The following is a 17,123-nucleotide window of genomic DNA, read 5'->3' as shown; positions in this document are numbered from 1 at the left end:
ATAAAATAATAATTTTTTTGGTTCACCACATTCACAAACATTCGCTACAATCAGTTAAATATTCGTGTCATAGGTACTGTTCAAACAACACATACATTCGATGTTATTCCACTGAGTTAACATGATACGAAGTAGTTCGCTATATCACATAACATTCACAATTTTTCACACTTCAGAGGTTTGACTCATTGACTTTTTTACGCAATAATCTCTTTCTGAATTTTCTGTTTTTCGATTTTACACACTTGCCCTTATAACATATTTCAGTCTCATGCGATACTTCTGTGGATGTTGATGTTTGAAGGTTGAGCAGATCTATAGGAGTTTGTTCAGATGATTTCGTTTGAACGGTGGTATTTGTTTCCAATTCATCAGTATTCATAGTGGATGTTATTTCCAGATCCACCGATTGCGTAGAAGACATATTCTGAGTTTCTCGTATATCTTCTGTAGTTACTGCTATTTTTGGTTCTGTCGTTATAGAAACAGGAACAATTGTTGCATCTCCTACTGTCTCCTCAAGAGAATTTAAAATTGTGGAGCTAATGTCTTCAAGTGATGTACTTTGCAATTTTGAAATTTCTGTAGTAGTGAAAAAGTTTTCTGATTTATCAGATGTGTATTCCGGAATAACTGTCGAAGTTTCTTCTATTTCTTCAGACAGCTTTGCATCTATAGATGATAATGTTGAACTATCTTCTATTTCTTTCGATTTCAAATCATTTACTTTGTGAGGACTATCTAAAGTGTTGAACAAGCTTCTGTAGTTTTGTGACTCCGCAGTATCGAATTGATCAAAATTCACAACTCTGAAACCGTTTTGCTTCGCATTTCCATGTCTTATCATATCACGAAATGATACTATATCCACTTGTCCACCTGTTTCCTCATATTCATCGTCGTGTGAAGGATTTTTTGTGTCCTCCTGTATTGTGAGTGGGTTTTGTGAAAGTTCAATTGCTTGTCGATTTATTTCAGTAATGTTGATAGCAGGGTTAGAAATTTGATCTTCTTTATCATCATCCATACTCACAGTTATCTTGAATTCTGAACTACTGGGCGTGGTAGCTGCTTCTTTATTTTTCAGAAAAGGTGCTGGGTAGTTTTCAGTTTCCTCATTATCTGTTTCCTGTCTTATATTTCTGGACGATGTGAAATGAGTACGACCTCTGGTTCGAATTCTGGTACTTTTTTCAGTCGGTGTATTATCTGTTGTCTTACTTCTGCTTTCGTAATTTCTACCGGGAACTTTTACCCTGCTACCAATCATTCTTTTTGGTAAGGACGAAGGTAATTGCGTAGTGGAAGCTCTTGGAGGAGATGTATATTTTGATCTCAGCTCTCCTATAAAATGAGGGGCTTGTGTGTCGGGTATTGGACTCGATGGTCCAAGTGGTTCATCAGTTTGCTGATTAGAAAAGGAAATTCTCTCTTGAGTTGGTGCGTAAATATGTATATTTTCTTCATCATTCCTAATGTTACTGCTTATTTGAGAACTTTTAGAGAAATTTGGTTGTCGTATAAATCCATAAAACTCAGCTTGCTCGTTTTCGGGAGTAGAAGAAAATCTTGGTGCAACAGTCGTGGACACATATTTATTCGTGGGACGTCCACGTACTCTCACTCTCCTTCTTGTAGTTCTTTCAGTTTCTGTGGGTTTTTGGGTCACTCCTTCATTCACTTGTTTCGATATGTCTGGCTTTATAATCTGAAAATAAAAGGGTGACAGAATTACTTTTTTGATAGTTTTGAAACTTTTGCATTCGATTTGTATTTTGAAACAACGCTCAGTTCAAACCTCGCGGAGTGATATTTATTGATAGTTCTCATACGAGTATGAAATATAATATATTATTTTGGAATAAATCATCTACATAGCGTACCACTGGTAATGTCTGTAGAAATTGTTCTACACATTTAAAAAAGTTATGGTTTCACATAAAAACTGTCAACAAAGTTATTTGGCAATTCTGATATTTATGGAAATGCACTGACAGAACTCTTCAAATGGAATGTTTATAAAAATACATTGTTTTATCAACATGATACATGATTTACGTATTGGGCTGGAGCCAGAATTGTAAAATAACATTGTTAACAGTTGTTATGTGAAACAATCACTTGAGTTTTTTAAATTATGTAGAACAATTTCTACAGACATAGCCAGTGGTACGCTATGTAGAGTGTTCGTATCAGCTTGATTATGTAATTAATGGGACTTTACTCATCAAACAGGATTAAAGTTCACAAAAATTAAGTGATGGTTTCACATAACAACTGGACGAAGTAACGAGTTATTTGATAATTCTGGCACCAGCCTACTACTTAAACAAAAAAATAAAAAGGGAGTTCAAATTTGCCAAGCAAGACTCGACATTTTTGTAGTGTTGAATTTGTAATTTTTCTTTATCACCTCAAGAGGAGAACAAATATGACGTCCATAAGAACAAAAAAATTGACTATCGCGTCTCTGAAACAATGGGAAACAGAAAAAATCTGACGACACCATTAGAATCTCTATATTGGATACTGGTTAAAAACCGAATTTCGTGAAGTTATCTCCAGAAAAAATGAAAATCTCTTTTTTTCTTCGAGGGAGGATATCAGTCATGCTCCTCAACCTCCTAGGCACCACCCTGGATTCAACACTTCAAAAATGTCCAGGCTACTCGCATGTTTCGGACAGGACACCAAAGCAGATGAGGTTTTACTATTGAGCGAGGTACGATGTTGCAGTTAGTAGGGCCAGAGTTGAGAGTCTGGAGATTCGCCTTGTTCGGGGAGTGCCAACGGCCAGATTAAAAAAAATCCAATCCAATTGACCATATTCACCGACGCTCTATTGTTGTGCGACAATACGAACTACCCAGTGTTCCCAACGGAGAAATATTTAGTTTACTAGAAAAATTCCATAATATAAAGTCTATAAGTGAAGTTTATGTGTACCTTTTCTGGCTGCTACGCCAGATAGGCTCGTTTGGGACAATATTTCGCAAAAATTTCACCTTTTGGAAATAAAAACATTAGTGAAAGGTGGTTTTATGTACAATTTAACTGTGGCCGATTGTATAAATGAAGGCTTCGCTCCATTTTTGGAAATAGTCAGTGGAAAAATAATCTCTATGGCTGATAGTAATTTTGATATTAGCGATATTTTTCTAGTAAACTCAATATTTCTCCGTTAGGGAACACTGGGTAGTTGGTATTGTCGCACAACAATATGGCGACAGTGAATATGGTCAATTGCACCAGTGAAATTCCTTGCTTTGATAAGAGTTTGTGATGTGAATGCAAAAACTAATCAGTTTCTATTTGCAGTTAATTGTTGTACCTTTGATGTGATTTGTGTTACTGAGACAATTGCAGCTACGGAAAAAATCCAAGACGTCATTTTTGAAGGTACGCCCATCGGGGGCGGAAAATAAGTAACCTTAGGCCAAATCATAGAAAAATTGATCAGTTAGTGACGAGTAAGTTTTCGGGGGAGTTCAGGGAAACTCAAAAATCGGTTCGGGAATTGGTCGCGGAAATTAGGAAGTTAAGAGTTAAATGTAGATCGTGGAAATCTGTAGTTAGTAGAAGTTAGGCGGTATAAGTATTTTTGGAGATGAGTAAGTTTGAAGCGCAGTTAAGAGTTTGGGAAATTCAATAATATATTTTTTTTGGTTCTGTCACTGTCACTTCTGTTAATAGATTTAAAGATTAGGCAATAACGGTATCGGTTCGACAAAAGTACATGAAGTTCGAGATACATTTCGCGATAGTGGAGTGTGAGAGTACATTTGAAGGATTATCCATCTAGGGAATTAACAGGTAGCAAGTTGAGAAATTCAACATTTCAATTTTTTGTTTGTTTGTTCTGTCCAATGTTCTGAAATCTCCAGTAGTTTTGTGAAGTTTTAAGGGAATAAAAGAGACCTGCCAGTTTGAGACAAGTCCTTCCGAAGATTAATTTTTGTTCAATTTTGCATAATTTTTTTGTTAGTAAAACTATAAAAAAGCTTATGCCTTTCAGGTATCACTAGACCTGTTCCTAAAGAAAAATTCAGTTTAACACTAAGTCCTGTCCCTAGTGCGACAGGCCTTACCCACACTTTCTCTCTTAATAAAGGAGAAAGAATTTAATTAACATCTTCAATAAAACTACCACCCCTTGATCAGAGGAAAGCCGCTATTCCAATGATCACAAGAGGCGGTGGATTAGTACAATTCCACTAATCTATATAAATTTTTATAGTGAAACACTGACTGATTGTACATCTCAGATCAATACTCATAGAGCTATGGAAGATAATTTGCTAACTTTTATTCACTTCATCGTTTGATTTTGAGGATGATTGGGAGTTGAAATTGGTAGGTGTGAATATTTTTGAGAGATGCATACTGCATAAATTGAGTGAATTTCCGTCAGAAATTCACAACGTATATTTGGAAGCAGAGGCATTGAGAAATATTAAAAATTTTCGACAGAATTCCACCATACCTATTAGAAATAGGTCTATGCATAGTATTGTGAAGACAGTAATGAAGACTGTCTATCATCGGTTTCTGCTAGATTCAGAGCGAAGAATACACGATGATCCCAAGAGTTTCTGGTAATTCATTCAGGTAAAATCAAGGTTGCCAAGGAAGATTCGAAATAACGAATGATCCTATGGTTATCCTCAAGAGATTTTGGATGTTTTGGCGAGATATTTTGTTTGCCTGGATGAGGACACGAACTTTGTTGATGGAACAAATGTGTGCGATGAAGCTGAGGGGTGGACAGGCAGAAGTCCCAGAATTCAGTTTCTTCATGAAGGACTGCATTGGAAGATTTACTGAACCTCTCGTTATGATTGTCAATCATTGGAACATTAGTTTACCTGTCAATTTGAAAAGGATTGTAATGAAAACTGGAGATGGTATACTTGCAGGTAATTATCAGCCAATTGCTTTATTGTCCAACTTTTCGAACATCTTGGGAATTATTTTTTAGAACAAAATTTTTTCAACAATCAGAAACGAAATATATCAAGAACCACATGATTTCATCGTTGGGAGATCTTGTGTCACATATTTCTTTTAGTATCATTTTCCAATTCCTGTGCGAGGTCTTGGATGATGCTACCCAGGTATAGTATATACAAAGTCACTTGGAGGAAGATGAATATTTCGATTATACAAGGTTCGTCCAAATTTTCAGAAATTTCTTTGGGTCCAGTGAATTTAATGCCTTACAATACTTTCAAATGAACCCCGGTATTTAGTAGATCGCGGTATCCACTTCAAAGGGACATCTATGGCCAAGCGTTTATATGGACTAGTTCAAGAGACTTTGGATATTCTATACAGGTACAGGTCTTTGCATTAAATAAATTAGATTTTCAATTGCGTAGAACCGTTTGATCTTATTGAAAACGAAATATAGACTGAAAAGTAAATAATTGAATTTCTGAGACACATGAACAAAAAAATAATGAACTTGATGAAACTTGCTTCATAAACTCATCGTTAGATATGGGTATACAGGGTGTCCCGGGAAGAATACGACAAACGGATACCATGAATGAAGATCATCATGGAGTTCTCGTATCAAGAGGTTTCAATCGTCTGAAAGCCTTCGTTTGGGATATACAGGGTGATATTCGTCTTTTGAGTGAAATTTCACAGTTCAATAACTTTTTAACTAATCGACCGAATAATTTCAAATTTTGAAGTTTTGTCACCCTTTACAATCGCCTTCCTTCAATATGTCTGAAATCGAGTAAATCAGATCTGGACTAGGAAAATTTCAGACTTTTCCTATTTTCGTGAATATTGGATCACCCTGTACGTGAACATGATTTTTTTCCGTTTTCGTAACCACAAAGAATTAATTCATAATGAAAATTCTGAATCTCTGCTTGGCACGGTCATACAGGGTTTACAATACACATTTCTTTATGAGTGAAATTTTTTTAGTTCGATAACTCTACAACTAATTCAACGAATAACTTCAATTTTTGAAGTTTCGTCACCCTTCACTATCGCCTTCCTTCAATATTTCTGGAATCGAATAAATCAGACCCGGACTGGGAAAATTTTACACTTTTCTATTTTCGTGAATATTGTATCACCCTGTATGTTAATATCATGATTTGTTTCGTTTTCGTAACCACAAAGAATTAATTCATAATTCTAAGTCTCCTGATTGGCGCTGTCATACAGGATGATCAGTAAATATTCCCTTATGCGCGGAATTTGGGCTCAGAATAATCAAAAATCAGTGATTCATAAAAATTCCCAAGTTAGATTCTCGCTTAATGCTTGGTGCGGTATATACTACTACGACTATTCGATTTGCCTTAATATTTTTGAAAATAGGCATACAAGGAAAATTCATGAAAATTTTTAGAAACATAATTTTGTTTGTTAGAAAATATTCCATTGGAAACATTATGGTTATATGCGCACTAATCAAAAAAAGTACGCGAATATTTGATTGAGACTTTTGAAGACAGATGGATTGGCAGAGTGGAATGTGGCTTGGCCTCCTCGATCCCTTTATCTGACACTATTGGATTATTTATTATGGGAAGGTCTATGCGGTAGAGACTAACAGTAAGGAGCAACTGCTACAAAGAATAATTGATGTTTGCGATATTATTAATTCTCAACCGAATACGATATCGAAACCTGTGGAACAACTATATCAACGTGCTCAAAAATGTATTGAAATGGAGGAATACGATTTTGAATAATTCTAGCTGAACTGAAAATATTTTATTTATTTTGTTTTTGATTAATTGTTTCAACTATTTTCAATTCATTTGGTGTTTATGTTCTATTCTTTATCCAGTTCGTGGATTAAAAATTAAAGTAAAGGGTGAAAAAACTGCAATTTTTGAAATAATTCTACCGATAAATTCAAGATATCTTGAACTATGAAATTTCTCTCATAATGAAATGTTTATTGATCACCCTGTATGACGGTGCCAAGCAGAGATTTAAAATTTTTATTATGAATTAATTTTTTGTGGTTACGAAAACGAAAAAAAATCATGATATCAACGTACAGGGTGATTTAATGTTCACGAAAATAGAAAAAGTCTGAAATGTTCCTAGTCCGAATCTGATTTATTTGATTCCGGAAATTTTGAAGGAAGGTGATAGTAAACGGTGACAAAACTGAAAAATTTGAAGTTATTCGGTGGATTAGTTGAAAAGTTATTGAACTAAAAAATATTCATTCTTAAGGGAATGTTTATTGTTCACCCTGTATGACCTAAATCTCTGAAGATTCTCACCCAATCGGGACGAAACTTTGCACATTTATATTTCGTCACCCGACGAAGCCTTTAGCCGAGTTTCATTCTCCTAGTGAAATAAAGACCATAGAAAATGCAATAATTGAATTTTGACACAAAATGGCCTAAATCTCTGAAGATTTTCACCCGATCGGGACGAAACTTTGCACATATATATTTCGTCAACCAAACAATACTTGAGCCGAGTTTCATTTTCCTAGTGATATATAGACAATAGAAAATGCAATAACTGAATTTTGACACAAAATGTCCTGAATCTCTGAAGATTCTCACCCGATCGGGACGAAACTTTGCATTTATATATTTCGTCACCCAAGCAAGACTTTAGCCGAGTTTCATTTTCCTAGTGAAATAAAGACCATAGAAAATGCAATAACTGAATTTGGACACAAAATGGCCAAAATCTCTGAAGATTCTCACCCGATAGGGACGAAACTTTGCACATATATATTTCGTCACCCAAGCAAGACTTTAGCTGAGTTTCATCTTCTTAGTGATATATAGACAATAGAAAATGCAATAACTTAATTTTGACACAAAATGGCCTAAATCTCTGAAGATTTTCACCCGATCAGGACGAAACTTTGCACATTTATATTTCGTCACCACACGGAGACTTTATCCGAGTTTCATTTTCCTAGTTAAATAAAGACCAAAGAAAATCCAATAACTGAATTTTGACACAAAATGGCCTAAATCTCTGAAGATTATCACCCGATCAGGACGAAACTTTGCACATTTATATTTCGTCACCAGACGAAGACTTTAGCCGAGTTTCATCTTCTTAGTGATATATAGACAATAGAAAATGCAATAACTGAATTTTGACACAAAATGGCCTAAATCTCTGAAGATTTTCACCCGATCGGGACGAAACTTTGCACATTTATATTTCGTCACCAGACGAAGACTTTAGCCGAGTTTCATTTTCCTAGTGAAATAAAGACCATAGAAAATGCAATAACTGAATTTTGACACAAAATGGCCTAAATCTCTGAAGATTTTCACCCGATCGGGACGAAACTTTGCACATATATATTTCGTCATCCAAAGAAGACTTTAGCGAAGTTTCATTTTCCTAGTAAAATAAAGACCATAGAAAATGCAATAACTGAATTTTGACACAAAATGGCCAAAATCTCTGAAGATTTTCACCCAATCGGGACGAAACTTTGCACATTTATATTTCGTCACCCGAAGAAGACTTTAGCCGAGTTTCATTTTCCTAGTGAAATAAAGACCATAGAAAATGCAATAACTGAATTTTGACACAAAATGGCCTAAATCTCTGAAGATTCTCAGCCGATCGGGACGAAACTTTGCACATATATATTTCGTCACCCAAGCAAGACTTTAGCCGAGTTTCATCTTCTTAGTGATATGAAGACCATAGATAATGCAATAACTGAATTTTGACACAAAGTGGCCTAAATCTCTGAAGATTCTCACCCAATCGGGACGAAAATTTGCACATATATATTTCGTCAACCAAAGAAGACTTTAGCCGAGTTTCATTTTCCTAGTGCAATAAAGACCATAGAAAATGCAATAACTGAATTTTGACACAAAATGGCCTAAATCTCTGAAGATTTTCACCCGATCAGGACGAAACTTTGCACATTTATATTTCGTCACCACACGGAGACTTTATCCGAGTTTCATTTTCCTAGTTAAATAAAGACCAAAGAAAATCCAATAACTGAATTTTGACACAAAATGGCCTAAATCTCTGAAGATTTTCACCCGATCAGAACGAAACTTTGCACATTCATATTTCGTCACCAACAAAGACTTTAGCCAAGTTTCATTTTCCTAGTGAAATAAAGACCAAAGAAAATGCAATAACTGAATTTGGACACAAAATGGCCTAAATCTCTGAAGATTTTCACCCGATCGGGACGAAACTTTGCACATTGATATTTCGTCACCCGACGAAGACTTTAGCCGAGTTTCATTTTCCTAGTGAAATAAAGACCATAGAAAATGCAATAACTGAATTTTGACACAAAATGGCCTGAATCTCTGAAGATTCTCACCCGATCGGGACGAAACTTCGCACATTTATATTTCGTCACCCGACGAAGCCATTAGCCGAGTTTCATTTTCCTAGTGAAATAAAGACCATAGAAAATGCAATAATTGAATTTTGACACAAAATGGCCTAAATCTCTGAAGATTTTCACCCGATCGGGACGAAACTTTGCACATATATATTTCGTCAACCAAAGAAGACTTTAGCCGAGTTTCATTTTCCTAGTGCAATAAAGACCATAGAAAATGCAATAACTGAATTTTGACACAAAATGGCCTAAATCTCTGAAGATTTTCACCCGATCAGGACGAAACTTTGCACATTTATATTTCGTCACCACACGGAGACTTTATCCGAGTTTCATTTTCCTAGTTAAATAAAGACCAAAGAAAATCCAATAACTGAATTTTGACACAAAATGGCCTAAATCTCTGAAGATTTTCACCCGATCAGAACGAAACTTTGCACATTTATATTTCGTCACCAACAGAGACTTTAGCCAAGTTTCATTTTCCTAGTGAAATAAAGACCAAAGAAAATGCAATAACTGAATTTGGACACAAAATGGCCTAAATCTCTGAAGATTTTCACCCGATCGGGACGAAACTTTGCACATTGATATTTCGTCACCCGACGAAGACTTTAGCCGAGTTTCATTTTCCTAGTGAAATAAAGACCATTGAAAATGCAATAATTGAATTTTACACAAAATGGCCTAAATCTCTGAAGATTTTCACCCGATCGGGAAGAAACTTTGCACATATATATTTCGTCAACCAAAGAAGACTTTAGCCGAGTTTCATTTTCCTAGTGAAATAAAGACGATAGGAAATGCAATAACTGAATTTTGACACAAAATGGCCTAAATCTCTGAAGATTTTCACCCGATCGGGACGAAACTTTGCACATTTATATATTTCGTCACCCAAAGAGGACTTCAGCCAAGTTTCATTTTCCTTGTGAAATAAAGACCATAGAAAATGCAATAATTGAATTTTACACAAAATGGCCTAAATCTCTGAAGATTTTCACCCGATCGGGAAGAAACTTTGCACATATATATTTCGTCAACCAAAGAAGACTTTAGCCGAGTTTCATTTTCCTAGTGAAATAGCAAGTGCCAAGCAGAGATTAAGAATTTTTATTATTAATCAATTCTTTGTCGTTACGGAAACGGAAAAAAATTCTAATGTTCACTTGCAGGGTAATCCAATATTTACGAAAATAGGAAAAAGCTGAAATTTTCCTAGTCCGGTTCTGATTTACTCGATTTCAGAAATATTGAAGAAAAGGGATAGTAAAGGGCGACAAAACTCCAAAATTTGAAATGATTCGGTCGATTAGTTAAAGAGTTATTGAACTGTGAAATTTCACTCATACGATGAACATCACCCTGTATATCCCAAACGAAGGCACTCAGGCGATTGAAACCTTTCGATACGAGACCTCCATGATGACCTTCATTCATGGTATCCGTTTGTCGCATTCTTCCCGGGACACCCTGTATAAAATTGAAAAAATTATGCATTTTTAGAAAACAATCCCTAACTTTTTCTGAGCATTTCATTCAATTATAAGATAACAATTTCATTTTTTCATGAAACACCAATAGAGAAAGATCGTGAAGGAATGGTCTATTGTGACAGCATTTTGTATAGATAATGCAATGAAAACAGCTCAATTCTGTCTCAATCTTAGAAAACACAAATTGGAAAACTTTTTATTAAGTTCTACTTCTATTGTTCTTATATCAACAAAATTTTGAAACCACCGATTATTATATTTCAATATAAAAACCATTACTTACAGGAATTTGCCGTAATGTTGAGTGTTCTTTCTCCTGTAGTGATAGTTCATCAGGTTTGGTTACCTTTTGTATTTGGTATTGTTCAACAAATCCAATGGTTTTTGTTCTTTGATCATTATCTTTCAACTCAGAATTTTCGTTGATAACAGCGCTCTGCAATATAATGAAATAGTTTAGGTTAAGATTGCTTTTGGGGTAAAGACATTCTCTACTTACAGGTTGCAAAAATTGCTGGGAAGGAGAAGTCGATTCGATACTTCCATCAGCAACCCTATCTGTCATTGTATTTTGCAGTCTTGTTCTAGGCTTTATCCTTTGATTTTCTATTGGTTGATACTTATTAGTACTAAAAGACTTATCAGATGTTGTTTCACTAGTAGATGGAACGCTTGTTTTGCAAGGTCTTCTTCTGTCTCCACAAGATCTTCTATACGGAGCTGAAGTAGTGGTTCTCATATTGAATCTACTTCTTCCTCTTCCCCTTGGACGTTTGGTTGTAGTAGAAGTTGGTGTTATCAAATCTGTTGTTCTAATTGAATATTGGGTGGTAACTGATGGAGTTGTCGAAATAGGTAATTCTGTTTCATTCCTTAGAGTGGTAAATTGATTTTGGTGCTGCAACCCGTTAATTAGACCAGGTAAATTTGGATTGATATCTGTTAATTGTGGAGGAAGTTCGAATTGCTCATATTGATTGTATATATGTATCCTCTCTTCTTCTTGATGAGGAATGTCTTTATTTTTATTTTTTTGTAAACTCTGAATAGATTGCTCGAATTGAGCATCTATTGCTTGAGAATTACTTCCATCAGGTGAATTATTATTGGTATTGGGAATGAGTTTTCTTACGTTAGCTGGTGATTCATCAAAGATATTTTGAGTTGGTATAGCGTAGCCAGGAGTAGAGGAGACGTAATTGAAATTGAAATTATTATTTGAAGAGAATCTATTGAAGAAATCTTGATTTACGGGGTTTTGGGATGATATCTCTACTTTTTCTGGAGCCTGAACGATATTTGGGGTTGGAATTTCAGGAATTATATTTTCAGAATTTAAGACTTTGGCCTCAGTTTTTTTTTCAGAATTTTCAGGAATACTTGTTTCTTCTCGATTTTTACTACTTTTCTTACTACCCCTGACTCGTTCTTTTCGTGTTATATGTTTATTAGGGGAAGGAGAAACGATTTCGGGTGGGGTTTCCTGATGTATTTCCTCAATGGTACCTGATTCTGGTTTTTGATATACTTCCTCCAAATACTGACCCTGATTTGAGTGAGGTTTAAGGGAAAACGTTTCTTGTTCTCGATTGAATCCATTAAGTATTTCTTCTGCATTATATTGTTGTTGAGGAAAGTCGGATCCGGAGAACCCTGTTATCTGTTGAAGTAGAGTTTTTTCTTTCAAGTATTTTTGCGTATTATCTCTAGGGTTGCCGTTATCTAAACTATAAGCATTCAAATTCTCATCGAAGTTTGAATTATTTTCTATAACAGATTCGAATGCAGGGTTCACAAATTTATAATTTGTTATTGCTACTGGTCTATTATCTCTATAATTCGGAATCTGCTTTTGATTGAATTGCGAAATAACAACAGAGCCTATATGTGGGGATGGTAGAGGAATTTTGGAATAACCTTCTGGTTCTTTATAGTTGATAGGAGCAACAAAAAATGGAAATTGTTGAGCCTTCCTCTGAATTCTATTATTGTCAAGGTTTGAAAGATACGGCAAAGGAAATTTAGCAAAACCTTCAGGTACAATTAGATTTGAGGGACCTATAAAAACTTGGGGTGAATTTGGTCGGAATTGATCTTGAACGGCAATTGATTTTGCGTTTTTTAGTGTTCCTAAAACAGCTTCTACATCAGCTGCCGAGTTTCCTTCCATATAAACAGCTAAGGGAGGCTGATGAGGTTTTCTAGTTTTCGGTGGGTGGGAAATATTTTTTTCTTTGAAATCGATAGATTTGCCTTGCTGGATATGCTTCTGTGAATCTTTTACTTTCAAATTTTGTTGTGAAATATCCTTATGAATGCTCGAAAGACCCAGTTGCTGATCAGTAGTTTTGAAATCACTGTGATAGTAATTATTATTGATAGGTTTTTCATATTGGTTTTGGACACTATATGATGATTGAAGTTTTGAAGATTCTACTGGAAAAGGTTGTGACACTTGATTCTGGACAATGAATGATTGTTCCTCGATAGGTTCTTTGTTGTATAAGTTATTCCGTGTATTTTGAATTTTGGTTTCCCTAAATTGCCCCTCCTGGTTTTTCAGATGACTAGATATTGGTTGTGGAGATGTTAATTCGACAATATGTTGTTTTTCAGCTTGTACTTGGTACTCTTGTTTATTGGACACCTCCACAATTCTAGGATTGTTTTGGAGAATTAACTCACCGCGATTCTTTGAAAGTAACTCGTAATACCGTGGTTCCTCTCCTTGATTCTGTAGAGGTGCGTTTTGAATGACATAATATTGTTGTTGTCTATTTTCTTCATTCCCTTTTGTTATTGGTTGATCATGTTTTATAGAATACTGTTGTTGTTGTTTCACATTGTGTTGAGAGAAACCCTGTTGTGTAAATAATTTGGCTGACTCAGGCTGTTCGGACTTTGAATCAATCGTTGGAGGTCGAGCTACAAGTTTTTGTTGTTGCAGTGATTTGAAAGCTTCGTCTAAAATACCCGAATTTATACCTTGTTTTTGTTGAAGTTGTTCTAGAGGCACGTACAACAACTGTACAGTATCTTTAATTACTGGGGGTAATTGGGTAGAGGCCTCAATGTTCTGATTGACATTCTTGCTTAGAGTGTTTTCAAATAATCCCTGCTTTATAGAGCCAGGAGCAGATTGTTGGAAAATGCTATCATTGGAGAGAGTTACTTGATGAACAATATTAGGCTGCTGATATTGTATTCCGAGTTGAGCAGACGAATATTTGGGTATATTTTGAAGGTTCGTTGGGTTGTAAATTGAGGGATTCGAAGGAAGAGGAAACTGTTGGTAAGCATCTTGAGTAACAATATGACTAGGCTTTGGAAGGTTCAACTGATATTGAGGTTGAAAGTCAAATGATTGTTGGTATGGACTCTTCTGTTGAAAAGCTCTGAGTTGTTGTTTCGGCGGAGGTGAAAGAATGTTTTCGTATCTATAAGGTTGCTCCAATTTAATTCTTGTTCTCTGATTCGGTGATCTTTTGATATGAGAGTTTTTTCTTAGTTTATATGGCGCATTGTAGGATTTTTTTACTGCCAATTTTTCATCAACCAAAAATTCATCGCCTGATGAGTCTATATTCAATATTCTATCAGATGATGTGTTTTCTCTAGCCTTTGCTTTGGTATTATCTGGTACTATTGGAATCCAATCGCTGGTGTCGAGGGCAGGATCATTGTCTTCACATGTGGTCAAGGCAAGTAATATGCAGCAGATAACGAATATTAACCATAATTTGTAGAAAACCTGAAAAACAAGATTATCAGTATTCATTAAAATTATACTTAACCGGAAAATGAAAGTTGACGAAAATATCTGAACGGACTGTATTTTAAAATATTCATATAATTTTTCACACTGGAAGGACCAAAAACAACAATTTGTCATTTTTTTGTTTGAGCCGTTATTTCTTATTCAAGGTAGTAGTTTGGTTCAGTTTTTACATCAAAATGATGAAATAATGAAATGTCGTTGATCTACTTATTAGGTAACATTGGAATTGTAAACATATCATGAGGAATGATTGTAAAACATTCTGAAACCTGTTCCAATTCATTCAGTTATGTATTCGATTTGTTAACTCTCTTCATGAATATTGTACTTTCAGTAATTGTGATTTAATTGGTAGCATATTCTAGGCATAGGAAAAGTGTGACTGATCATGGCGCTTCTGCAAATAAAATGTGCTTTTTTCAAACTTTTCGAAATGATGTAATGAATACATAATCATCTTAATATTCTCTGGGTTTGCTTTAAAAAGGTTTTTTGTAAACAAAACAGACGCGATAATAAACGAAATCATAAATCAAATAATTTGACAACTTTGTGTCTAATCCTTCACAATAATATATCTGTATGATATATTTAGTTTATTTTTGTCTTGGAATATATTTCAATTCTAAAAATGACAAATTTGATAATCAACCAAAAATTGTCATTTTTAGAATTGGAATATATTCCAAGACAAAAATAAACTAAATATATCATACAGATATATTATTGTGAAGGATTAGACACAAAGTTGTCAAATTATTTGAATTATATTAAATATCCTTTATCAAGAAGACTCATTAAACTTTTATAAACGAAATCAATTTATTCCGAAAAAAACTCAACAAGACAATTTTTGATTTGACGGGGACAACTTTTAAGATGAAATTCAGAATCATATAGGAGAGTGGGGCTGGACATTCCGATTTTTAAATAACACGAATTTTTATCATGATAATGAAGGATTTCATTTTCAACTTGGGATAATATCGAACGGATATTCATCGTTTTTGGAAATGTTATAGTCGTTTTTACTGATATCTAAATAGTTTTTTTTTTACAGAAGCAAATGTTTGTAATTTTTCGGAGCTATACATTCAAACCCGCCCGCTTTGGGGCGAGTTGTTCCACCTGTGGGTCAAATTGTTCCTCTCAGATTCTGACAAAATTTTGTTGAAATAATAAAGGTTGTATCGAACATTTTTATTAACTTGTGTATGTTAAGTTCATTTTATGCAGAACTAAACTAAAAAACAACAACAAAGTATTGGTTTGTATGAATTTTTTCATTTATTTAAAATAAAATTAAAGTAGGTACATAAAATCTTAAAATCTCATCTAATGTGTAAATATACTTTAAAAATAAAAACATAACTAGTAACTTCCATATAAACTTTTTATTCAGGTTAATTAAGTCTAATTATCAATCAGCAGTCTTTTTTTATCAATCGTGATTAACTTTGACAATCTCCATTTTGATTCATCAGCAATCTTATTCATCACTTTTCTCTTCATCTGACTCATAATAATTAAGATATACACATAAGAGTGACTTTATCATTTCCATCTAAATATTTGGTAGGAGCCCAATTTTTACACATAGTACATTCTATCCACAATCCATTGTTCTCTTGGTCGACAATTTTAATTTGAATTATAAGAAATTAGGCAGTAGATACCATTCCAAATCATTACCGCTGTCACTCTCGGTATCTTGCGTTTTGCCCCTTCCTAATCCTGATATTTTTCTTCACTTTCCTCCTTGCTTTTACCATTCACTTTTCTTGTATCTTTGTTTTTTCTGTTCCAGTCCTTGTAGTGCCTTCATCAGTTTGTCTTTTTCTCTGCCTGTTCTTTAGCCAATCCATTTTTTCTGGCATGTCTGTCGTAAACGTCATTTTCTAGAAGTCAATGTAATGTCATGCGGAAAATTCAATTTCTCTTGCCACAGTTTTAACAGATTTTCCGTCGTTGGTCACAGCAGGGAAAGCTTGACGTAACAATTGTCTAGGAGGTCTTACCTCTCTCTGTCTTGTAGTTTCGCATACTTAGAATGAAAAAAAAAGTGTCATGAGAATTTTAGATACGACTGAAAGTCGATTGGGGTAAGTTTTTCAACGGAACAACCAGCCCCGCATGAATGGGTTCATAATTGACAAAGATAGACCAAATAGTTCAAACATGAAAACTGACACTTACGTGACGTTTCGAGAGCACGAGAGCACGTGCACACAGCCACTCAACCACCGTCACCAGAGTAATAAAAATTACTGCCAAATTGGCGCTCCACTTGGTGCTTTAGAAGCATATTTTGTACAGTCCATTCAGGAATTATTGACATCGAAGTAGGCCATGAACGTCTAGTCGAGGCTTTATTTCTGGTTACAAAAATATCACTAAAAATTGCTATGGTTCATCATAGAAATAACCAGTTTAAATTATTTTCATCATTTTTGTATCCGAAATATCCTGAATTTTCGAAATTACGAAGGGATGCATACAG

General features: G+C 34.7%; 1 protein-coding gene across 1 annotated transcript in view; it reads right to left on the bottom strand.

Moving 5' to 3' along the window:
- The window catches only part of LOC123679733 (mucin-4), a 30,507-nt gene continuing 13,384 nt past the window's right edge, over positions 1–17,123 (bottom strand). The window contains exons 2-4 of the mRNA XM_045617177.1: positions 11,345–14,596; positions 11,129–11,281; positions 1–1,708 (exon numbers count right to left, since the gene is read on the bottom strand). Of these exons, the coding sequence (XP_045473133.1) occupies positions 173–1,708; positions 11,129–11,281; positions 11,345–14,596 (4,941 nt within the window). The 3' untranslated portion in view covers positions 1–172. The remainder of the gene's footprint in view (positions 1,709–11,128; positions 11,282–11,344; positions 14,597–17,123) is intronic.

The sequence above is a fragment of the Harmonia axyridis genome, chromosome 1 (assembly GCF_914767665.1).
Source record: "Harmonia axyridis chromosome 1, icHarAxyr1.1, whole genome shotgun sequence".
NCBI lineage: Eukaryota > Metazoa > Arthropoda > Insecta > Coleoptera > Coccinellidae > Harmonia > Harmonia axyridis.
Note: the sequence above shows the minus strand (reverse complement) of the source record. Positions and strands in the feature narration are given on the sequence as shown.